The following is a 26039-nucleotide window of genomic DNA, read 5'->3' on the forward strand; positions in this document are numbered from 1 at the left end:
TCACTTTGGATCTTGAGAAATCCTTTTTTGAGATCTTTCTATCCTTCTTGGTCTTATTTCACAAAGAATTTTAAACCATGAGGCAGCTAGAATTTTAGACTATCAGGTTGATAAAATGGGCCAAAGTCCAAAAGTCTAGGGTTCAAATCAGACTTCAGACATTTATAAGCTGGGAAACCATGGATCAGTCACTTTATTTCTCTTTGCCTCAGTTTCCTTAACTGTAAAATAAGGATGGTAATAGTACTTCTCTCTCTGAGTAGTTGTTAGGATCAAGTGAGATAATATTTGTATGGCCCTTAGGCTGACACATAGTAGGCACTATATAAATATTAGCTACTAGTATTATTATTACAAGAGGATATTGTCTGTTTTTTCTAAACCATAAAAAATATGCTCTCCTAGATCTGAAGGGGCAAGCTAGATTATGGCCAGCTTTCCTCTCCTTTCTGTAACAGTTTATAAATTTGGTCACTTATTCCTAAGATTTTCATTATTTCTACTTGTGACTTTCAAAACATCAAAATGATAGAGATGTCTTGAGCAAAATCTAAAATTTCTTAAACTAATTGTATGAGAAGAAAAGTATCAATGAGTCAATTTTTTCTACCTGTAGATCAAAAATTAGATTCCCTCAGTTTTGGAAGGTAGATATTACTACACCTTTGTATATAGGCACATTATTCCATTTTCATATCCCATATTTCATATAATGTTTCAGAAATATAGAATAATTCTGTTACTATTGGAACTGGGGAAGTTATGATTTCAGAGGAAATATCCAGGTTCTTGTCCCAAGTCCCTTTCCTAAAAAGAGCATTTGGAGTCTACACAGGTAAAATAGATTCTGGTTTACAGGAACCTGTAATGCCAGGCCACGTAATCTAGTTCATAGCTTTAATCCTTGGCACATATCTTATGTTTACAAGTCTTTTTTGCCCCTCAAAGGGAACTGAAATTGATTAACTCTCACAATATCCTGAAGATAGGCACACTGAATATCATAAATAAAATATATGTTTGATGATAACCCTGTTTCGTAAATCACAGATTTTTATTATGTTCTCTGAAAGAAGGCAATATTCCTTTTATTTATGTATAAGAGACTAAGCTAAGCTAACAGGCAAAAGAATCTTGCTAAGCTGTTGAACTTCAAGGGGAGCTTTAAGAAAAGAAAGGATATGATGACCTTCAAGGGGTTTTAATATCTAACTGATTGCCTGCAGGAGCAAGCTAATCAGGAGATGAGGCTCTTGTATTTAAGCCAGACACTGGATGCAACTATAACTCTCAGAATGGAGAGAGAGAGAAGGGAAAGGAGGGAGGGAGAGACAGAGAGAAAGACACAGAGACAGAGACTGAGAGAAAGACACAGAGACAGAGATAGAAACAGAGACACAGAGACACAGAGAGAAACAGAGTAAGACAGACAGGAAGAGAGAGGATGGGGTAAAGACAGGGGGAAGGACAGAAGGAGGGAGATAGAGAAGGAGGGAGGGGGAAAGGGAAAGGGAAAAGGGGAGAGAAAGAGACAGAGACAGAGACAGAGAGAGACAGAGAGAGAAAAAAAAAAGAAAAAGTAAGGGAGAAGAAAAAAAAAGAAAATAGAAAAATGACCTTTTATTTAAATGACAATAAGTGCATTTGAATTGGAATTTTGTTCACTGAGCCTCTCTAAAATAGAAACAATATAAAATCTTTAATACTTGAGGCAAGTGATATAGAAGGACTCAGTACAATTCCTCAGGAGAGAAATCTTAAATGAGATAATATTTATAAAGCACTTAGCACAGGCCCTGGCACATAGTAAATGCTTATTCTTTTCCTTTTCCCTTCCCTTGAAAAATTGAGTATTCTCAATAAATATGCCACGAATTGAATAAGTTATGAATCAGACTACTAAAAGCCTATATTATTTGTAGTATTCTTAATGCATGTAAGTAACATTTATGCATTTTGCCAAAAAAATAGATAAATGAGGTGTGGTCTTCTCACTTAAGAGAGAATTATCAGACAAGCTGGGAAGGTCTCCCAACAGTTCAGTTTGTATTTCTTTACTCTCTGGCTTTACTATAAGGCTTTCATTTCAAGCCAAGGTCAACCGATTTAGCCTTCACCAAGTTGGCAGCCTTAATGCCAGCACAACTGAGTTTCTGCCTCCTTTAAGATTTTCTAGGCTGATGATGCCAAAATTAACCTTGCAGGCTTAGCAAAATTAAGAAGCTAATGTAATGAGGCACCCTATCATCTTCCAGAACATTTTATGTTGTCTGGATGTATGAAAGAAGAGAATATTTAATATTACAGTATCTATTAGACAAACGCTGCTTCCATTCAATAGCTGTCCATCTTCTTGCACTCGGGGGAAGACAGCATTTCTCTCCAACAAAAATGAAGAGAATATCAATGGGGCTAATCTTTTCAAAGTGCTTAGAGCTCAAAGCAATTGCCTGCAGTCCTGCATAGTCCCTATCCTCATTATCTCAGAGAAGGAAACTGACCAAAATACAAAATAATGCATTGTACTTGGGACAAAAATAAAAGTCACTTAAGTTAAAATAAACATTTGGCTACTTCTGTGTGAGCTAATTACATTGAATTTCAATATACTTTCCTAAAAAAAAATAATAAGTGATCTTTAGGCAATTTTTTTCTAAAGAGTCGGGATTTAAAGTACCAAAGAATCAGATTAAATTAGGTAAAGATCTACACACCAACAGACATGTATTTATTAGACTGCCTGACAAAGAGCAGTGCCCTAATGAAAATGCAGCCAAGGATTAGAAAGCACGAGTGGCAAAGCGTAATAATGTTCTGTTTTCTTATCTTAAATGAGACTGAAATCTTTATACATTATGCTATAACTAAGGGAGTCTTAAATTTTTATGCCAAAGACCTCTTTGGCAATCTAGTAAAGTATAGGGATCCCTTGTGAAAATAATATTTTTAAATCTACAGAATAAAAAGCAAAAAAATACGAATTTTTACATTTTATTCTGTAAGCATGTTTAATATATTTATCAAGATTAAAATAAAAAAAAAGTCATGGACCTCAGTTTAAGAACTCCTATTATAAATGACAAGGAATGGATGGATGTTAACTATGTAGTCTAACATTTGAAAGATAAAAGGCTAATTAGGTGCTTTTAAGAAATTAATAATAGCAAAAATTGACTCAAGGTGAGTAAATTAAGTTTGGTCAAGACAAAAATAACATTAAATTTTGAATGCATCATTTTATTTTCATGAATACTAAGCTCTTACCAATGATGTAGCTGCATTTAATATGTACAGATTATCCAGTTTATATATGCAAATTCTTATATTGTTTATACTTTGTACCTTCCTATAATCTTGATATAAGTGACTCCACAGTTTCTGGAGAATATATTCCTTTATTTTGTTTTAATTAATTTGCTTTCATTATAGATCTTTAGTTAATATAACAGGAGCTACATTTTCTTCTGCATAGGAACAGGCTAGAAATAGTGACTAGATGGATGATTATCTCAGTCTACAGAACTCTCTATTGAAGGTCTGTACTTTCTCTACACCTTTAAGTTTCTTTTCTTTATGTATTTAGCATTTTATTTTCCCCTAATTACATATAAAAACCAATTTATTACATTCATTAAAGTTTGATTTGCAGATTCTCTTTTTTCTTCTCCCCCAATTCACTTCCCCACCTCACCTCCCTCAATCAATATAAATGACCCCACATTGAGAAAGCAAACAATTTAAGATAGGTTATATGTGTATAGTCATGCAAAGCATAATGTTGTCATGTCATATTGTGAAAGAAAACATAGACCAAAAACAAAATAGTTTGGATTTTCCACAGTATTCTCTTCAATTACATGGTGGGGGGAGAGAAATGACTTCCTCTCAGGAGCTGACTGCTATTTAACCTCAAAGAATACTAATCTCTGATGTGAAATATTACAGCTAGGAAGGAATCAGGAGCCAGGCTGGGGTTGGGATTATAATTTAGATTAAAATAAGTTTAAATCAACTTTTTGGTTCATTTTCATACCAAAATGAGGCATCCAAAGAGAAATTCAGTGAAGAATCACTAGTATAACTTGGAAAATAATAAACCATACTGAATAAACCAAACTGAAAATAAACAAAGATGGAGTCTCTAAATAAGGAAATGATGAAGACAAGAAAATACATCCAAAGGACTAGAATTATAGGTGCCATACCACATGCAAAAGGGCTAAAATAAAGAAAGAGTGTTTGGTTAGATGTATTTTACTCAAAATAATTTATAAATTGATTAAATGGTGAGAGCTGCCAGGGATTGGGTGAAAGTATAGATATGGGAGAGGGAAAACATAAAGAGGAAAGATATTCATGAGTTTAGGGAACTTTCTAAAAAGAAATCTGTAAGGTTTAGAAGGAAATTTCTTCTGGGTGTTGCCTGATGGTAATAGCATAAGGTTATACAACTAGTAACTATCTGGTTTTTGCATTTTATTCTGTAAGCATGTTTAATATAGTATTTGGAAGTCATGTTTGCCTAAATTCAAATTCAGGAATCTACAATCTGATCAAATGACTCCATTTAACTGAATATTGTGTGCAAAAACAGGGTTTACAGAATATTCACTCTATTCACTTTCTGTAAAAACAGGAAACTCATTACAAGGGTGTACATGGTTAGTATAGTTTTTTCTTAGAATCTAGATTCTTTAAAATCCAGTTATAAGACTGACTTATTGAAAATTAAGATAAATTTGAGAAAAATAAAAGCAACCTTTGGTCAATTTTTATTTTATGCCACTTAAGTAACATGGCTTAAGTTGAATAGCTCTTAAATTTATTTCATTTTTAAATTATTCTTGGGCCCAATAGATTGCATAAGAGATATGTAAACCCCAAATCTAAAACGTAAAAATAATTAGAGCAAATAAAAATATCACCATTTAACAAATTTATAAATTATCTCTCTCACTCCTTCTCTATCATTAATCCTTTGGGATATGATATGACTGGTGCATTTCTGGGCCTTTGGATTCATTTCTTTATCTTCATCATTTCCTTATTTAGAAACTCCATTCATTGTCTGCTTATTTTTAACATGGTTTATTGTTTTCCATTTGATGTGATCCATTTCTCCTGGGATGCCTCACCATGATATGGAAGTGAAACAAGTTTTTTGACAATTTTATTAACAGAACACGAGTGCTGAAATGGCTTACCAAATAGATAGGACTCTGGCAATTGATCCATCAATCAACAGCATTTTTTTTCCTAACAATCAGCCTCACTACATTCAAAGAGGTTCATCATCAGAAGATTGTCTCTTGAGATAAAGAGAATTTTTTGGTCAAAGAAATTCCTGAAGAGCATTTTCTAACAGGTGGCAGGGAAGAACTATATGTGAGTAGAGGGATTACCCACATGAATGAAATCTCTTGCTTCAAATGGGGTTCGTTCAATATAATCAAAGATGATAGTATGAGCTCTTTACTCTGTTCTTCTTTTGTAGCATGATAGTAGAATATTACAATAAAATATTTAATATTTTCTTATTACTAATTACAGGACTTTTATTTAATCATTAATTAACTGGGATGTCAACTATCATAATTATTAGATGAGTTACAAGCATTAATTTGTTGAACTAGAATTCTATCTTTGTTGTTAAAGAAATGTTATAATACCTCAGTATCTGATAATGGGCACTACAGCTTTTCAGAAATATCTGGTAGTCAACAAATCATGATCAAATGGTTCTGGGAAACTCTTAACTGAGAAAAAGACCTTTGTAATTCATTAAATCAATTGCTTTAGCAAAAACTATGAGGAAGTTATACTACTGCTGTAGGCATGAGCAAAAAAGGGTGAAATAATAAATCTATAAAAATATTAAATATTTGAAATTAAAGTACATGTTGCTTCTTTGAATATATATACAGTCTAAAATAGGAAAGAACATTAAACTAGGAATCAAAAGATTTTATTTCCAGTCCAAGTTCTACCATTTACAACTATGTGACCAGAGGTAATTGATTTTTCTTTTGTGATTCTCAGTTTTCACATAAGCAAAATTTGGATAATGATGCTTGTTCTGTATACATTACAGATTTATTATAAGGATTGTAGGATCTTGCATTTAGAGATTTAAATTAAAATCTGAGAACCTTAAAAATCATCAAATCGTACCTTCTCATTTCAGAAATTAGAAAACCGAGGTCAAATGGGATATTGTTTGAGAATGTTCTTTTTGCTATATGCAAGAGAAGTGTGTTCCAAATCCCAGTCCCGGAATCAATGTAACTAACAAGATTATCTATTCTTTACTATCTTATCCAGTGAGAATATATCTTTATTGAATTACAAAATTAGTAAAGAACAAGGATAAAATAGTTATAAATATCTTGATACTTTGGTTAAATCAATCACTCAATTTGTCAAAAGCACAAATTTGCAGAAAAAGTTCTTAATCAATTTGGAAGAGGTGAAATTTCAAATCATTATATAAAATGAGGTGATGTCACATAGAAAATATATGGATATTGATCCCGGCTTTCTGAGGGAATGGCTAAAATCATAGCCAGTTTGGAATCCCAGATCTGCTAAAAAAGCAGATCAGTCTAGTTTGAGTAGTTTTTGCTGGAACCCTGAGATGAAACTACTTAGGGGATGGATGGAAAGAAGTCCTTGTCTCTCTCCAACCCACCATGACCAAAGGGAGATTTCATAGTATCTAAAGGTTGTATCATCCTCTCATGTTTTTCCTGGATTCATGAAAACTCTAATTTTGTGGTACTTGCTCCCCTACACCCTACAATAAAGATGAGGAGCTAAGTAGGGTCCCAATCAGGTTTGTGAAAATCATATTTGAACACTGATTTAAAATTCAATTTTAGATAAATATGAAAGCTTCTTATTTCAAGAACCAACTGAGTGAGCTCTGTCCTCCACAAATGACATGCCATTTGTTCCACATGATTTTGCACATTCATTTCCTGGTAACTTGTGTTAAAGGAATATCCTATTTCCGAATCAGCTTGACAGAGTAAAGATGATTGAATATTCAACTTTGCTCTTACTCTTATACTTTTTTTGGAAAACCATCTAAATATTTTTGGCTACTTTAGTTCATTTCCCACATGAGGATTGAAGGATTAAAGTTTTGATGGCTTTAAAAATGCTAATACTAATACATCTAGATTTATATCTATATATCTATGTAGATTTTATATATATATATATATATATATATCTACATACATATATATTACACAATGAAAACAAAATCTGCTAAAGTAAGTCTTGAAAATGAAAAAGGCACACTTTAGCAGAACTAATTAAATAAAAAGGTTTTTTTATGGACTCATGTTGACTGCTGACTGGAGTCATGTTGACTGTTATAGAAGGTCCAACTTGGAGAAACTTATATCCAGAATGTTGGACATGATATTGTAATTTTTTAAACTACGCCCATTTGTAAAACTGACTGCTAAGGGCCCTCTTTGATTTAATTGTACTCTCATTCTACAAACTATGTCTGGTCATTCATTTATCACAATTTCAGGAAAATCCCTAGCCATGTTTAATATTCTTCCTGGTTTTCTGAATTTCTCTTTCTCTTCACAAGTTGTCTTTCACCTTTGGAGAAACTTCCATTCTTACCAGCTTCCCCCCTTCCCCCCACCTTATATCTTCCAACAGAGCGGGAGAACCATGATCAAATCATCTGTACCATTATTGTTAATGAGGGAAAATGTGAAGTATCAGTCTACTCCACTAACCATTCCTGAAACCTTCTGGCTCAGAGAGGCATCATGTGGATACCATTCCCATTTTTGTATGATCTCTCCAATTAAAAGGAAAGATCTCTGGACTTTCTAGTTTTCTAGTTTCCTTAAGCAGCCATTCCAACTTTGTCCAGGCACACTTTCTTTGTTAACTGCTTGAAATATTTTTGTTTTGACCTGGAAGCTCTGCAACTCAGCTATGTTGTAGAGTTTTTGTTTTAAGTTTTCTTTTAGGAAGAGTCTAGTGAGTTCTTTTCATTTCTACATTGCCTCCTAGTTTTAAGAATATCTTTAAATATGATGTGAAGGCGTTCTTTATGGTCTTCAGGTAATCCAATTATTCTGACTCTTTTTTCTTCGATTTATTTTTCAGGTCAGTTTTTGCTACGAAGTAGCTCTCAACCCCTTTGTATGCTGTATATCATGTATATTTTTATAACTGCACATAAATATAACATTCAGTCATACTATGATGCCAGTCAAATATTGGTATTAAAAAGACGAATTAAAAAAAGAGCCAAACACAAATTCAAATAGTATTACTGGAAGTGATGAAGCAAGAGTTGGGTTTTGTATTTTTACTTTAAAAATAAGTGAAATCAAAGTGCTATAGGAAAAACTGAAAATGAAACAAGAGCTATGTAATGAAGATTTATAAAGGGAATTAATCTTTGCTCAAATATGAAATTCCCTGAAAATTAGAATGGATCAAATAGGAGCAAATGATTCTATTGGACAATAAGAACTATTAAAACAAAATCAAAAGACTAAAAAGAATATATATATATATATATATATATATATATATTCATATACATAAGGTATCTTTGAGAACAGAGACAGTTTGCATCTAGGACAATATTTTAAAATTTTATTATTATTATTTTATTGGAATTTATACTTATGATTTTATGTTTGAAAAATTCATGACATGGGAAGTTTTTTTTTTTGTTTGTTTTTTTTTTTTTTATGAAGACTGACGATTTACCTGTGTAATTTAAGAACTTAAATAGTTACATGATGCAGTTTGGTTATGTGATTTGCCCATTGTCTAACTTACTTATTACACTGCTAATCCTATACATTCTAATTCTCTACAATATTGTATGATCTTCTCTCTTAGTACACAGTAGGAATTTTAAAACTAGGTATTGAATTCAATTGAGTGCCTCAAAGTGTTTGAAAAGATCTTGCTTCTTACAAAAGTATCATGCTTATTTATATTCAAAATCTCATTAACTTAGATCTCATTAATACTTAATTTGTCATCATTTTTGTATGATCTGGGGTGAAGTTTATATTTGTATAATCCAAATTGTGGATTTACTAAGCAAACTCATTTCTATACACAATTTAAGGTGGATATTTAACTTGTATAAAAAAAAACCAAACTTTTCTTAAAACACCTTTACATGTTTTCTGTCCATATAAATTAAATACTAATAATAATTTATATATTCATTTGATTATAGATCATTAGAGATGGAAGGTACTAACATTCTTGTCTATGCTCAAAATGTGTCTCATTCAGATAAGCTTGAATCTATAAAAATAAACAAATCAGAAGACACTAATTCAAAAGCAAGTTGCTTGTTTTAATTGAGGGAAAATTATATTCATAGATAACTGAGAACACCTTTTACTTGTAGATTAAATTGGGAATTTTTGTGTCTATGACCTATTATATGTTAGATTCCAAGCACATAAAATATTTACCTCTGAAAGCCAGCCTGGGATCAGACAGATGATGCAATGTTTAGAGTCCCAGACCTGAAGTCAGGAGGACCTGAGTTCAAAGTCAGCTTCAGACAGTTAACACTAGCTGTGTAAACCTGAGTATGTCACTTAACCCTGATTACTTCAAAACACACACACACACACACACACACACACACGAGAGAGAGAGAGAGAGAGAGAGAGAGAGACAGACAGAGACAGAGAGAGAGAGACAGAGAGAAAGAAACAGAGAGAGAGAGAGAGAGAGAGAGAGAGAGAGAGAGAGAGAGAGAGGAGAGAGAACCTAGATTTCTATTAAGTAAAAAAATAAAAATTTTAAGAAAGTTTTGCTGCATACAATACATAATGTGCAAATACAACATCCTAAGCTTGAAAGAAAATGTTCTATGCTGTTTAAATTCTCAGCTTTTATGAAACATAAATTTGGAACCATATATTGACCTACATTTTCCTTTCTAATTAAATATTGATGATATTTAATTTTGGTTTTATTAACAACAATAATAATGTTTAATGTTTCACCTTGAGAATATTCTTCTATACAAAAACATCCAGGCAAGTGTTTATAATATGTACTCAGCTGTGCTATATTTCTAAATAGTTACTTTGGAATATTTTTGAGTGTATCTCATATATATATATATATATATATATATATATATATATATATATATACATATATATACATTACAATAGGTTTACAATAAATATCTCATACTGATGGTGTAAACATAATTTAGCTGTTTATCATTTTGTATTTCAACTCTGTGACTCTATTTGGTGTTTTCTTGGCAAACCTATTGGAGTGGTTTGACATTTCCTTCTCTAGCTCATTTCACAGATGAGGAAACTGAGGCACACATGGTAAAATGACTTGCCCAGGATCACAAAGCAGTAAGTGTCTAAGGCTGGATTTGAACTCACAAAGATGAGTCTTCCTGAGCCTAGGCCAGGTGCTCTATCCATTGTGCCACTTAGCTGTCCCATCTGTGTGCATTTGTGTATTTAGATACACACAGATATATTTGATGGTAAAAATAGGATGGAAAGGAGTACTGTAATGATTTTTATCCTTTAGAAAAAAATCCTTTTGGGAACTTGCTGTATATGAGAGACCGTAAAACATGGCGCACAGATGAACATCCTTGGGGTCAAGATCAAGGAAAAAAGACACTTTCTGCCCCCAATCTGATGGGAGAGGTAACATGCGGACAGACATGTTACATACAGGATAAATAGGAAAATCATGAACAGAGGGGACACACTGGAATTAAGAGAGATTAGAAAAAGGTTTCCTGTGAAAGTATGGAGTTTTAGTTACTATTTGAAGAAAGGACATGGAGATGAGGAAGAGTAACATTCTAGGCATGGAGGACAACAGGAGAAAACATCTGAAGCTGAAAGATGCCCTGTCATTTTTATGGAAGTGCAAGGAATTAAATGTTACCTAATCAAGAAGACTGGAAACATGGCAGGGGTTGGGCTGATATCCATTAATGAAGGATTTCAAATGCCAGACAGAGGGTTTCAAATTTGATCTTAGAAGTGATAGGGAGCCACTGGAATTTCCTGAATATGGGAGTGATATGTGGGACCTAAAGAAAATCACTTTGACACAAAGGATATGAACAGACAATTCTCAGATGAAGAAATTGAAACTATTTCTAGTCATATGAAAAGATGCTCCAAGTCATTATTAATCAGAGAAATGCAAATTAAGACAACTCTAAGATACCACTACACACCTGTCAGATTGGCTAAGATGACAGGAAAAAATAATGATGATTGTTGGAGGGGATGTGGGAAAACTGGGACATTGATTCATTGTTGGTGGAGTTGTGAACGAATCCAACCATTTTGGAGAGTAGTTTGGATCTATGCTCAAAAAGTTATCAAACTGTGCATACCCTTTGATCCAGCAGTGTTACTACTGGGATTATATCCCAAAGAGATTATAAAGAAGGGAAAGGGACCTGTGTGTGCACGAATGTTTGTGCAGCCCTTTTGTAGTGGCTAGAAACTGGAAACTGAATGGATGTCCATCAGTTGGAGAATGGCTGAATAAATTGTGGTATATGAAAATTATGGAATATTACTGTTCTGTAAGAAATGACCAACAGGATGATTTCAGAAAGGCCTGGAGAGACTTACACGAACTGATGCTGAGTGAAATGAGCAGGACCAGGAGATCATTATATACTTCAACAACAATACTAGATGATGACCAGTTCTGATGGATCAGGCCATCCTCAGCAACAAGATCAACCAAATCATTTCTAATGGAGCAGTAATGAACTGAACTAGCTATACCCAGAAAAAGAACTCTGGGAGATGACTAAAACCATTACATTGAATTCAATCCCTATATTTATGCACACCTGCATTTTGATTTCCTTCACAAGCTAATTGTACAATAATTCAGAGTCTGATTCTTTTTGTACAGCAAAATAATGTTTTGGTCATGTATACTTATTGTGTATCTAAGTTATATTTTAATATATTTAACATCTACTGGTCATCCTGCCATTTAGGGGGGGGTGGGGGTAAGAGGTGAAAAATTGGAACAAGAGGTTTGGCAATTGTTAATGCTGTAAAGTTACCCATGTATATATCCTGTAAATAAAAGGCTATTAAATTAAAAAAAAAAAAAGAAAAAAAAAAAAAGAAAATCACTTTGACACATACTATGTGAAAATCTCAGTATTCTGGGCGATAAAGTTGCCAGTCGGTTTTGATGGAGGAAACTGTCCATGAGCAGGGTTTTTTAAATGGATGAAATCACAGATGCAGACAAACAGACTGAGCAATATTTGCATTACTACTCAATCAGTTATAACCACTAGTTAACTTTTAGCCTAGTGGTCAATGTAATGGCCTTCAGGCCCATGGATCTCCTTTAATGCTCTGTTTTATAGAGTATGGAAAATTATTAGTATAATAATCATATAGCTGAGTCCCCAGTTAGGAAAATTCCTAATATTTAGACAGGCATTTTGCTCTCTTTTTTGCATATATTTATGTTTGAGGCCAAATCAGGATACAGGAAATGTTTAAATAAAAGAAACTAGCAAAGTATATTACATTCTATTAAGGAAGGGAGGTTGAGGAAAAAGCAGACATTTTTTGAAACTTCATTCTTTGAAGAGGGAAGTTCAACTGATAGCTCATTAAAAGGTCCTCTTTCCTCTTCAGGCTGCACTTGGGACTTCCTCTACCATGCCCCAGAAACCTCTTCATCCTGAAAGCTCATTCTGGCCTTGGGATTCAAACATTGGAGGTACTCTCTACTCCTGTAGCCTTTCTTTGAATGGAAGACACGTGTAAGAACCTGCATCTAAAGACAATGGCCAGTCCATCCATGTCTTCACTCATCTCCAGGCTGCACTCAGGACTGGTCATTTGCCAAATACTATGATAAATACTGGAAATACAAGCAGAAAAAAGATAGTTGCCCCTCAAGGAGCTTACTTTCTAATAGAGGGACAATACTAAATAAGAGGAAACTTAACAGCATGTGGAGGTGCTTCTTGGCACCAGGACCATCTCCATTGTCCTGATCTATATCTGGTCCCTGAACCCAGATGGCTCTGATGGGGAAAATGAGACAGGTGACCTTGCACAGCTCTCCCTCACTTAAATCCAACTCGTATGTCAGACCATTGCCTCCCTGATGTCTTCATATTCTTCAAGAACAAAGAACAAACAACATAATAGCATAGAAGGAAACGTAAATGCAAGCTCCTTGAGGGCAGCAACTATCTTTTTTTCTGCTTGTATTTCCAGTACTTACCACAGTATTTGGCAAATGGTCAGTGATTAATAAATGCTGGTTAAGTAACTTTTTCCCAAGCACTTCCCAAGTGCTTATGAGGTCCAAAGGACTGTTTTTTGTTTTGTTTTGTTTTGTTTTTTCTTCAGCTCATCTTACAAGTTCTCCTTTCCGTTTTTCCTTTAGTTTCTCCTTTTGATTTTTGGTCACGTGTTGTCACTTGCTTCCAGCCCAACTCTTTAAGCTCTAGGCACACCAGGGCTATCATTTTCCAGTCCAGATGCTGCTGCTGCTCATTTCTTTCAGTCTCTGCTCTTTCCCCTAATTAGCTACTTTCTCCAGACTATATGCTTTCCTTTAAGAATTTCTGGTCATGATTCAAATCTGCTTTTCAGCTCAAAGATCAAATAGCAACAAATCTCTTTTAGGATTGAAAGGTAATCCCTGAACCTCTGAACTAGAAATCCCATAATGCAAGTCATTTCTTAAAACCCTATTACATCACCAATACTGAGATGTTTCAGGCAAAGATCTTATGCTAAATATGATCACTCATTAGTTCTCATTCTGGATTAACTACATTGGTATGCTTAGATGATTTTTGTTATATGGGTGTATTGTCCTATTCTGATCCTAATCTTTCTTTTGAATATAAACCAGTAAAATATAAGCTATATGATCAGAAACTCATGCATCACTGAGACGTCATATTTGAATGTATATGTTTGGAGTTATATTGCTATATTCTGAAAGGATTTTTCAGTATATCATAGATTTCCTTGTTTCTGTTGTGGTCATTTCTCCCAAATTAGCATTTCTATTGTAGTTTTTCCTGTAGAGAATGTTTTGGCTTTCTTCCAAATGGTAGAAAATTTTGCCCATTTTGATTATCTGATGCTGATAAGCTTTCTACTGGAAAGTTCCCATCTGGCTCAAAGAACAGCAACTGTATTTTTTTCAGGTATGTGACTTCTTTGCAAATGACCCAGTAGGACTACCATTTTATGAAGAAAGGGGGAAAAAAGCTAAACTATGTAAACTCCAAAAGATGTGAAATGTGAGAAAAAGGTAAGTATATATAAATTCTTCAGTTCATTTTTATTACTTTTGCCACACAATTCCATTTAACATTTTCAGAAATGGCAATAAATTCTTGAATGGTAAAACGTATAACATTTCTAAAGACACCAAGAGAAAAATATTATTTAGATAGTGAATTCATGCAAAAAGATGCAGCATTCGATTACTGTGGTCTGTTTAATAAAATGGGAATGTTTGGCCTTTTCAAAATATGTGGCTTTGTAAATATGTACTAACAGGAGGGTACATCTGTAACTATCAATGATCTATATACTTCATAAGCAATACTTTTAATACTGAGTCTAGTACATAAATAGGAATGTGTAAAAGGCGGTTGCTAGCATCTCTTTTAACAATTTTTTTGTTTTGTTCCGAGCACAGAAGAAGAGACAGAACTCCTATTTTTACAATCATAATTCTTACAAGCATATTTAGGTATTTGATTTATGTGTTTATTTCAAGACATAAGTTTCATATTTTTGTTTTTTTATGGAAAACATACTGAATATAACTAAGAGCAGTAGATAAGATAAATATAGGTTCAAATGAGGTGTGTGGAGGAGACTTTCCCAAGACTTAGAATAGTACAAAAAAGGAATAAACTGTATTAGAAGGTAGAGCATTTTCCTTCACTTGATGCTGTCCATAGAGAAGATATTTATTGAAGATGTTGGGAGAATTCAAATATGAGTTGAATTAAAGTACTTCTGATGTATCTATTGACTTGGAGATTCTATGACTCTATGTTTATTTTTTATTTAAAATAATTATCATCATTATTAATTGTTTTTGGTCGAGATTTGTTTTTTATTGATGTAAATGACTCTTAATGAGGAAACTTTCTTTACCAAAGGAGATGGATACCTGCTTTTCAATGTATACAGTTTTAGAGAATTACCTGGGGGGGAGGTGGGGATAGATAATGTGGCTTTCAGGGATCACATAGTCAGGAAATATCAGAGTCAGAATTTGAACCCAGCTCAAGTTATTTCTGAGACCAAGATATTCCCTTCCTCTCTCACTCTGTCTCTTTCCCTTTCTGTCTCTGTCTCTGTCTCTCTCCATCTCTCCCTCTCCCTCTCTCTCTCTCTCTCTCCTTTTCTCTTTATCTGTTTCTCTGTCTCTCTATCCCTTCTTCCCTTTCTCCTCCCTTCCTCTCTTCCCACCTCTCTCTTTGTCTCTCCCTCTCTGCCTCCCTCTCTGTCTCTGTCTCTTTCTCTCTTCTCTGTTGCTCTCATGGGACTTACTCCCTTCACCTATCAGGAAGAAGATATTATCAGATAATTCCTGGATTCTCTAGGAAGGAACTCTTTATCAACCCCCAATCTTTGGGTATCTTTAAACAACTCTGGAGTTGATATATATATCAATTAGCATATCTTTAGGCAGGTGGAGGACTTGGTTTACCACCTGGCTTCTTGATCCTCTGAGCTCCTGCCTTTACTTCTCTGGTCTCCCTGAGAAAATACCCCCAAGGCTGCATTCCTCCTATAAAATATCTGCTTATGATGAAGATCTTTACGAAATTCTTTTAGGACTACATCCACCATAAGGTTTCTCTCTCCCTCTCTCTCTCCCTCTCTCTCTTTCTGTCTCTCTCTCTCTCTCTCTCTCTCTCCCTCCCTCCTCATAGTGCCTTTCCTTTATTGGCGTCATTCTCCTTACTCTAGCTGACTCTGATCAGTCTAACCTGTGAGTCAATGACTTTCTCCCACCTCTATATGCTCTCCCAACTCTATTTCCTATTTGCCACATCTGCCATATTTTGCCCCTTCATATTGTCTTTAAGCTATTCCCCTAAATAAATCTATCTTTTGAACTAGGCATTGCAATCTTGACCACATCAACACTGCTACAATTATTATCAATGAATATTAAAAATCATTAATATCCATCACTATTTATTACTGTTGAATCATTCAGTTGTGTGTGACCCTCTCACTCCATTTGGGATTTCTTGGCAAAGATCCTGAATTGGTCTACCATTTCCTTCTCCAATTCTTTTTACAGATGAGGAAACTGAGATAAATGGAGTTAAGTGATTTGCCCAGGTTCACCCAATTAGTGTCTGAGGGCAGATCTGAACTCAGGAAGATGCATCTTCCTGATCCCAAGCTCAACACTCTATCTGCTGCACCAACTAGCTGATTTTATTATTCATTAAATGATATTAATGAGTCTATGAGTTGTCTAGTGAGGCTATGTGACATACTGAATAGAGAACTGGATTTGAAGTTACAAAAACATCTATTTAAATCCTTCCAAAGACACTAGTCAATTGTATAACTTTAACCTTTAAAACTTTTTTTTTAAACCTCTGATTCCTTATTTGCGAAATGAGAGGCTTAGATTCCATTACCTCTAAGGTGCTTTCCTGGTTCAAATTTATGACCTTGGGTCAATCACTTTACCCTATTTGCATTAGTTTTCTCATCTGTAAAATGAGTTGAAGAAAATGGCAAACCACTCCACTATCTGCCAAGAAAGCTCCAATCAAGAAAAGTCAGACATTATTTAAAATGAGTTCAAAACTTATTTACTACCTATGTAACCTGTTGTTTTTTTCCTACTGTAAATCATTTAGTCATACATATATAAAATATATTTTTGAGCTGTCAGTCCATTTAATTGAGCATAAATTTGAACAAGAATTTTTTTCTACTTTGTTTTATGATCTCAGACAAGGAAGGATCCACTACTTCCCAAGACTGGTTACTCCATGTTTAGTTTAATAAGCTCTACTTGTTAGCAAGTTTTTATAAAAAGAAAGACGAAATTTTCTTTTGTACAGTATTTGCCCGTTAGTCTTTTCTCTGTAGTCAAGCAGAACAAGTTAAACACTTTTATAAACAACTTGATATATATGAAATATATTTTCTTTAGTATTTTCATACTTTTTTTTTCCTAGAGTGGATATGCCCAAGTTATTATTTAACATGAAACTTACTTTGCTTTGTCTTTAAGTTCATTTGTAGAATGACATTTTGGTAGGCTGGAAGATGCTAATACAATGTTGATAATTTTCATTTAATCAGAAACCATAATGAATTTTGAACTGAGAGAAGATATGGAATTTTTGCATTATTATACTACTAAATACTGGGTGACTTTGTCTAAGAATATTAATGATTAAATTTTAAGTTGCTAGAGAGCAGAAATTATATTTTCTATAAGATTTTAGGTTTCATTGAGTCAATCAAACCCTTTGAAAATAGTAGATGATAAGTAAATAGTTGTTAAACTGAAAGATGGACTTTACCTTTTTGACTAATTCATTTTTCATTTTTGAAACAATAATAGCTAATAAATGTATGATATTTTAAGATACAAAACATTAGTTATATTTTCTTATTTAAGCCTCATAAGAACCTTGGAAGGCATATACCATTATTAATCTCATTTTTCAGATGAGTAAACTGAATATGGAAAAAAGATAAGTGATTTGCCCAGGCCCCATAGTTACTAAATGTTCAAAGCAGTGTTCAGACTCAGGGCTTCCTTCTTCCCATTCTAGTATTCCATCCACTCTGCTGGGCAAGAAGATAATAGATGCTTTTAGTATCTTCAAAACTTCATTATACTATATAGTTGGATGTAAATTGAATGCTGAAAAATTTTACTATGGTAATAATTGGCATTATACTGTGATTTACAGTATATAAAATGTTTTACATGTTATCTCTGATTCCCACAAAAATCCCATAACACACCAAAAATATCACTATGGAATATTTGCAGAGAAGTAAACTGAGGCTTGAGAACTTATGTGACATACTTAAGATCAAATGGTCAATATATAACAGATCAAGTCTTTTGATTCCAAATTGAGGGATTTTTCTATTTTACCACACCCAACTCACCAAGTTCTACTTTATCAACCAGAATAAAATTATCGGAAATTGATTCAAATATAATGGTGCATATTTATGTATTCATATTCATTTGTATAAATATATTCAATCAATACATGCATAGATTTATAAAAAGCTACATCAATGCTGTAATATCACAGAATTTTAATGCTATGAGGAATGGACTTTAAATTTCATTAAGCTTAAAGCTACCCTTTCATAGATGAGAAAATTTGAGCCCTCGTTACTCAGATCAAGAAAGCAGGCCCATCATGATTAACACCATAATTTCCTGACTCACAGACCAGTTCTATTTCAGTTGTTGCATGCTTTATAGGTGGAATGACTCAATGTGTATTTGATGGAATCTTAGAAAGGAGAACCCAAAGTGTTGATTTCACTGTTCCTCTTCTGTTAATCCCAGATATGGCAAAGCATTACAGCTATATTATAAAGTTCTGCAATTATTTTGCCCTTGGAATACAGACTTGGTTATTAGCATAATATATTCACATGCAGTTTGTGTACTTCAACGTTAATTTTGACTTTCTGGTTTTGTTCCAATTATTTTCATAAACCAATGTTATTTATCATAATTCTGTTTGAAAGAACATGTTCCTATAAATATTCACAGTAGAGCTATGTGATCTCATAATTTTTCTCACTATGTTTAACCTTTCTTGTCTTATTTGTTACTTATTCCATGTTGAATGCTTAGTAAAACAGCTTCTTTTAAAATTTTCTCTTTTTGCCATTAAAAATTCTTCCCATTTATTCTCCTGCTTCCCTACCTGCTTCCTAGCAATCTCACTACTAGTTAAAGAAGACATCCAACTTTTGTTTCAAATTAGCACCAATTTTTTTTCAATGCCCAATGATAAATATGGTGTTAATTAATTATAAAAGTAATAAAATCATTATAAATAAAAGAAATTCCTTGACATTATAGTAAAAAAGAAAAGATATAAATGAAATATAATTAACATTTTGAAACTAATTAGATACAAGGATGAAGGAGAAGAAAAACTCAAATGAAAAATTGAGAGAATAGTGGTGTAAGTTAGGAAAAACAGGTCTGAAAGGAAAGAGGATGACCTGACTCAGTGGTCTCCAAATAGTTTTGATTGCATCCCATTATTAAGGAAAAAGCAATAAGCTCATCTTCTAAAATGTATATATTTATGTATAAATCATGTATTCATACTTCCATATTAATAATTACATGTTATAAACTTTAAACAAAATAGGAATTAAACAAGGTGATATAATTGAAATGGCATTTCATCCTCCAGTCAATAGGGTACTATTAGAGTATATTGAAAAGAAGAGTAACATGCTCTGATCCGTGCTTCAGGAAAATCACTTTTTGCTGTGTAGCAATTAGATTGGAAAAGGAAGAGTCTTGAGGGAGAGAAATAAATTAGAAACTCTTGTTATAGTTTATATAAGAGGTACTAAGGATCAGAACTAGGACGGTGGCTGTGTAAATAGGTAGACGTCCAGATAAAAATTGTAGGATTGGCAACTGACTGAATATGTGGCTTGAGGGAACATAGAGACAATGGTACCAAACATGAGAAACTTAGTGGTTGAAAGGATGATGGTGCCCTCAAATAGGACAGTCTATGATAGAAATGGTTTTGGGAAAAAGAATATGTAATAAATTGAGCATCACACATTTCAGTTCATTTATACCTCCTCATCCTATATAACTCACAGTTACATTAAAAATGAAAGCGAGTTTGAAGAAAATGTTTATTTTACTAGGATTGCCTTTGCAAGGATCCTCAAACTTTTTAAATGGGAGGCCAGTTCACTGTCCCTCAGACTGCTGGAGGGCTGGACTATAGTAAAAACAAAAACTTTGTTTTGTGGGCCTTTAAATAAAGAAGCTTCATAGCCCTGGGTGAGGGGGATAAACATCCTCAGCTGCTGCATCTGGCCTGTGGGCCGTAGTTTGAGGACCCCGAAAGAGTCATAGATTAATCTCTAAGGGCCATTGACACAACCACAAAATAGTCTGGCATAAAGATATAGATATGTTAGAGAGAGGGGAAGAATTTTTCCAATAGAATCTACTATGAATGCCCTGTAATAGTCACATTTGTTTTGACTACTCTGAGAGCTAACTCCTAGAGCAAAACAGAGAAGTTTATAAAGCAGTCACAGTGGGAAGATGGGGTGCATTTGGAGGTGTTGGAGCATAAAGACAGGTAAAGGTGTGTTGGAGGCATGTCCAAAAATTGGCTGTTATGGGGAGTGGTGAGATGTGAACTGTATTTAAACTCTAATTGAGCAACAATCACTTATTCTTGGTTCAGATAAGAGCCACCTTAGATGACTTCAGGACCCCAATTTGGAAACCAATAACCTAGACTATGGTAAGTTTAAGATTCTGACAGAACATTCAGATCAAGATGTCCAGAACATCTTGGCGAACATTTAAAAGTGCTTTAAGGTTGGTAAAGTTTTTCATATATATGGGTGGATGGATGGATGTAAATAGATATATAAATAAATTTCATTTGCTCCTGACCAAGACCCTGTGAAGTGTATTTATTTTATAGAGAAGAAAACAGATGGTGGAATTGGCTAAGTGAGATGCCCAGGGTCACATATTTTTAAGTGCCTGAGGAAGGACCCTTACTGACATTTTCCTGACTCCCCAGTCTTCTGTGCCATTTGGATGTCTAGTAGTTACTGTTATGTTACCAGAGCTCAATAAGTAGAAATCTCTGGTTAGAGATATACATTTGGGAGTTATTTGTATAGAGATGATAGTTTTACTTGTGAGTAAGAAGGAGATCATTAAGAAAGGTTAGCTAGAGAAGGTGGGCGAGGACAAAGCTTTCAAGGATTACTATATATAGGGGACAGGAAGACATTAGAGAAGAGAGAATGGTCAGAGAAGTAGAAAGAAATTCAGGAAAGTACAACCGAGGGAAAAGGGATTTTTATGGAGAGAGCATGGAGCATACAGGTCTAGAAGGAAGTCCATTGCCTCAGGAACATTAGCAATGAGCTAGAATTGCTGCAGAATAACAACTTAGAAGGGGAAGAGACCTTAACATGACTCAATTAAACATCTAGGGTGTATTAAGTGCTGGGGATATAAAAAAAAAGTCAAGGTTCCTGCCTTTGAGGAGCTCACAATCTAATGGGAGAGCCAACAGGTAAATAACTTTACAATTTGGAACTATGCAGTATAAATGGAATGCAATATCTGATGGAAATGGATGTGGAGAAGATGCTGAAAATCTCATGCATGAGGGGCAGTTTGACCTGAGTCTTGAAGGAAGCAAAGAAAGCCAGGAGACAAAGGTGAGAAAAGAGAGCATTTGTGAGAAAATTTTACAGACCTCACAATCTTAGCTTATTCTTCTTAACTCTTAAAAGTTTTTTTTCCCTAAAATTTAGAGTATTTGTCATAAAATACTCATTTTTCCTCTCTATTAAAATTTAAAGCTGAAATGGATACATCTAATAAGGGTCTCATTCTTATTTTTCTTCTAGTAAATGTATTTATTTTAATACACATTACTTTATAAATCATGTTAGGAGAGAAAAATCAGAACAAAAGGAAAAAAGACATGGGAGAAATTAAAAAAAAAACACAGAAAAAAAGAAGTGAACCTAGCATGTATTGATTTACCTCCAGTTTCCTTAGTTCTTTTTCTGGGTGCAGATGGCATTTTTTGTCCAAAATCTATTGGGATTGCTTTGGATAACTGAACCACTAAGAAGAATCAAGTCTTTCATAGTTGATCATTGAACATTGTTGCTGTTACTATATGCAATGTATTCCTGGTTCTGCTTGTTTCAACTCAGTATCAGTTTGTGTAAATCTTTCCAGGCCTTTTTATAATCAGCTTGTTCATGATTTTTTTCTTCTTTCTTTCTTCTTCTTCTTCTTTTTTTTTTAACTTGATGCTAATATATGAAGAAAACTAAGGGAAAAACAACTCTTTTATAGTATTTTTTGAAACATTTGCCAAAGTCAAGAAAGGAAGGGGTTGCACTGAATTATATATCTGAAAAGTATTTTATTTTGGGCAGAAAGCCTGAGTCATGTGCCTATGACGTTCTGCCCTTTCACCTTTTTCTTTTAGGTTTTTGGGCTTCCTTCAAGACTTAGCTCACATTTTACCTTTCATGCATGATATAGCTGTCCATCATTTTTCTTAGCTCCAGATTCCTTTTCCAAATTGATATTGTATATTTCAAATTTAATGCTTCATAGGATTCTCAAACTAAACATGTCTAAAGAAGAACTAGTTGTCTTTTCCCCCAACTTACCCCTTTTCTGAACTTCCCATTTGACCATTATTCAGGTCACATTTAAGTAAATAAATTGTGAACACAGGTTTACAATTTCAGAGCCATCTTCAGAATCCTCACTATCCCACATCTCACAGTTGTCAAGCCATGTTGATTTTCTCTCAACAGTATTCTTAGCCATTCTCTTCTTTCCATTCATGCAACTAACACTTCTTGCCTAGATTATTTCAATAGCTTTCCAGTTAGTCTCTCTGCCTTCTATAACCTATCTCACAAAAGGCATCTAAAGAGATATCCCCAGAGCACAGGTCTGACTGTGTCATCCACATGCTCAATAAATGCTCCTCGTGTAGTTTCTCAGGTCAAATGAAAACTCCTGATATTTAAAATTTTTTACAATGAACCTTTAAGGCTCCTTAATTATTCTTTGGTCCTGTCAAACTGACATTCTTGCTGTTCATTATCCATATATCTCCCTTTCCACAAGCTATAACCCGTGCCTTGAACACATTCTTTTTCTTTTTTCTTTCTTTCTTTCTTTTTTTTTACATATCCATACTCACATTTCCCTCAATGCTTAGCTCATCTGTGATCTCCCACATGAAGTCTTTCTTTTCTTTCTTATTTTTTTTTACCACCCCAGGTGTTAGTGTTTCCCCACACCAAATTATATAACATTTAGTTTATCTTCTTTGGTAGATTGAAAGAAAGGACTACTTTGTTTTGAACTTGATGTCTTCATTGTCTTGCACTGAGTGTATAGATGGCTTGAAAAATGGCTTAATTAATTGACTGCTTAATAAATACTTACTACATTGATTGACTGGTATGACTTCGGGCAAGCCACTTTGCTTCCTTCCTTATTTTCTTAGTCTATAATGTAATGGAGTTGTGGAAGATTGAAACTAATGTTCTTTTTTAATTTAAGTTTTATGAATTTAAATATAAAGCTTAGGAATTAGATATAGAATAACCAAAGATCTAAGTTTTCTCCCTAAACAATAGAGGTTTGCATGTTATTAAAAATCCCAATTCAATTAAGATTACACTAGGTTTCTCATTTTACTCAACTATAAATGTCCTTTTTGAGCCTACCCCACTCTACTTGTACAATATGCAGTGCAGACATGGTAAGGAGGAGGTTTCTTGTAGTCACACGTTTTTATATAGGAAGATTATTTATTTTTAATCTACATTGCTTTATGAAAGGGAAAAAAAAAGAAAAAAGTGAACATAACATGTGTTGATTTATATTCAGTCTCCTTAATTCTTTTTCTGGATGCAGATGACATTTTTTTGTCTAATGTCTATTGAGATTGCTTTGGATAACTGAGAGAAACTAAAGGGCAAAGATGAATAGGAGCAACTGAAAGTAAATATTATGGAATTTAATAGTTATTTAAATCTAAATGTTTTTATACATACATTGTACCCCTTTTCCATACACACACAGAGGTGCATGTATATTCCCAAACATGCACATATGCATACATTTGATTCAGTATATATCATCTTTTTTTCTGAAAAAACTAATCTTCCTTTGAAAACTGATAAAATGATCATCACCAACATGGACATAGCTGTCAATATCTTATTTTCTAAGATGGTTCACTAATAACTACATAAATTATTTGCATATTAGATTCAAAAGTTAAGGTTCTCAGTTAAATGGACAATATATTCATGAAGAAATAAAAGTTCTATGTCATTATACAACCTGTAGCCATATTTCTTGCACTGATAAACCAAGATGAACAAATACTGATGAAAGAAAGTGATTAATTCTAATTATGGGTCTACTTGTGTCCCACTATCTGACTATGTATAGTCTGTCTTTATCTTTGTCTCTTCAAAGGGGCTTGTCCTATCCTCTGATGTGATCCATTTATAATTCCCTCAGTATAAAAGTCCTGCACTCTATATTATCTGTTATAACAAAAAAAAAGTCAAAAAATATTGCTAAATATCGAGCTATTGTAATGCTGCTCCAGGATTTATAACCAACCACATCCATGAACAATTATATTCACATCATGGTACATTATATCAAGTATCATATAATCATCATCATTAATAACTCCAGAAATTCCACTGGTGGGGGAAAATGCCATAGAAATTTGGGATTATACAACACTGTCATTAAATGACTGAAAAAAAGAAGTCAGAAGTTGGCGATAACAAAAGTTCTAATAATATAAGCAGTTAAGATACACATTTATAAAAATCCTGTATATCTATAAGGTATTAAAAATTAAGTACTTTTAAGTTCATAAACCAAAAATTAAGTTCTTCTAAGAATATAAAAATTAAAATTGACAATGAATTCTTTGTACATGAATTTATATTTCCACAAATATATGATAAACAATGGCATATAATTAAATTTTGGCCTTTGAATCATAGGTCACCGTTTAGAAAATTTTTCTAGATGCATGTTAGGAAAAAATTGTGTCCAATATTCCTGCCTCATTTTTAGCATCCTGTCTCTTATCATCATCATCATCATCTCCCTTTCTCTCCATATATATATATATATATATAACACAAATATTATAAATATATGCATATCTTAGCCATAATTTTTTTGCACTGAAAAGCCAAGATGACCACGTCCTGATGGAAGAAGGTAATTAATACTGACCATCAATATTTAGACACACATATATAGGCACATACAAACACACATAAATATATACACACATAGACATACATATTTATATCTATGTATATGAATTTATATAACCACACATCAAAAGATGATATGAATTTGCAAATGAATTATGAATAGGGCCAATAAGATGAAGGGTAGAAACTGGTATGCAGAATTCTTCAAAATCAAAATTTTAAATTTTAGTTTTATCTCAAAGGAGAATAAAAGATCCTACCTGATGAATCAAAGGCCACCTCATTGCCTGGGCTTGGGCCTATATCAATAGACACCATTGGTAGAAGTTTCCGAAAGTCCCATATTTTTGTTACACCACAAGTGTCACAGGATGCAATCATGTGGCCCTTCAAAGCATAAGAGAAAAAATGTTAGTCAGAAAGTTGTACTACTATGGGTCATTTTAAAAAATCTGTACATTAAATCTTAGAAAAATCTATACACTAAATCGTAGAAAATCACTATAGTCTAGAAAAGACCACAGTGATCTTGATAAATTCACTAATATACTTACACCTTGTTTTTCTTATCTGTAAAATGAGCATATTGGACTTTGAGGTTCCTTCAACATATGGTCAAAATATCCCTAGTACCTAAAATATTGCATAGTTTACTTTGTCTTTAATTATAAAACAATCATTCAGTTCAAACATATAGAAACATATTGTTTCAGGAGAAAATCTTTCAACAGACTGAGCTTTAGGGGAAATTATCCTCCTCCCACCTCCACCAATTTGATGATGCTAGAAAGTTTAAAAACAATACAGTGTTAACCAAAGAGTTCATCTTTTGATGGAATTCATAACAATAAAAACAATTTCTAAAAAAACAGATGAAATGTCTGCTTTTCTCAAGCTCGTAGCAGTTTCATGTGAATCACTAAGATGGTA

General features: G+C 33.5%; 1 protein-coding gene across 3 annotated transcripts in view; it reads right to left on the reverse strand.

Moving 5' to 3' along the window:
* SPAG16 (sperm associated antigen 16) overlaps window positions 1-26039 on the reverse strand; it is a 1146423-nt gene that overhangs the window by 307294 nt on the left and 813090 nt on the right. For all 3 annotated transcript variants that reach the window (XM_031958103.1, XM_031958102.1, XM_031958104.1), the window contains exon 15: window positions 25370-25496. In XM_031958103.1, coding sequence (XP_031813963.1) covers window positions 25370-25496 — 127 coding nt within the window. The remainder of the gene's footprint in view (window positions 1-25369; window positions 25497-26039) is intronic.

Source organism: Sarcophilus harrisii, chromosome 3 (assembly GCF_902635505.1).
Source record: "Sarcophilus harrisii chromosome 3, mSarHar1.11, whole genome shotgun sequence".
In the NCBI taxonomy this organism is placed as follows: domain Eukaryota; kingdom Metazoa; phylum Chordata; class Mammalia; order Dasyuromorphia; family Dasyuridae; genus Sarcophilus; species Sarcophilus harrisii.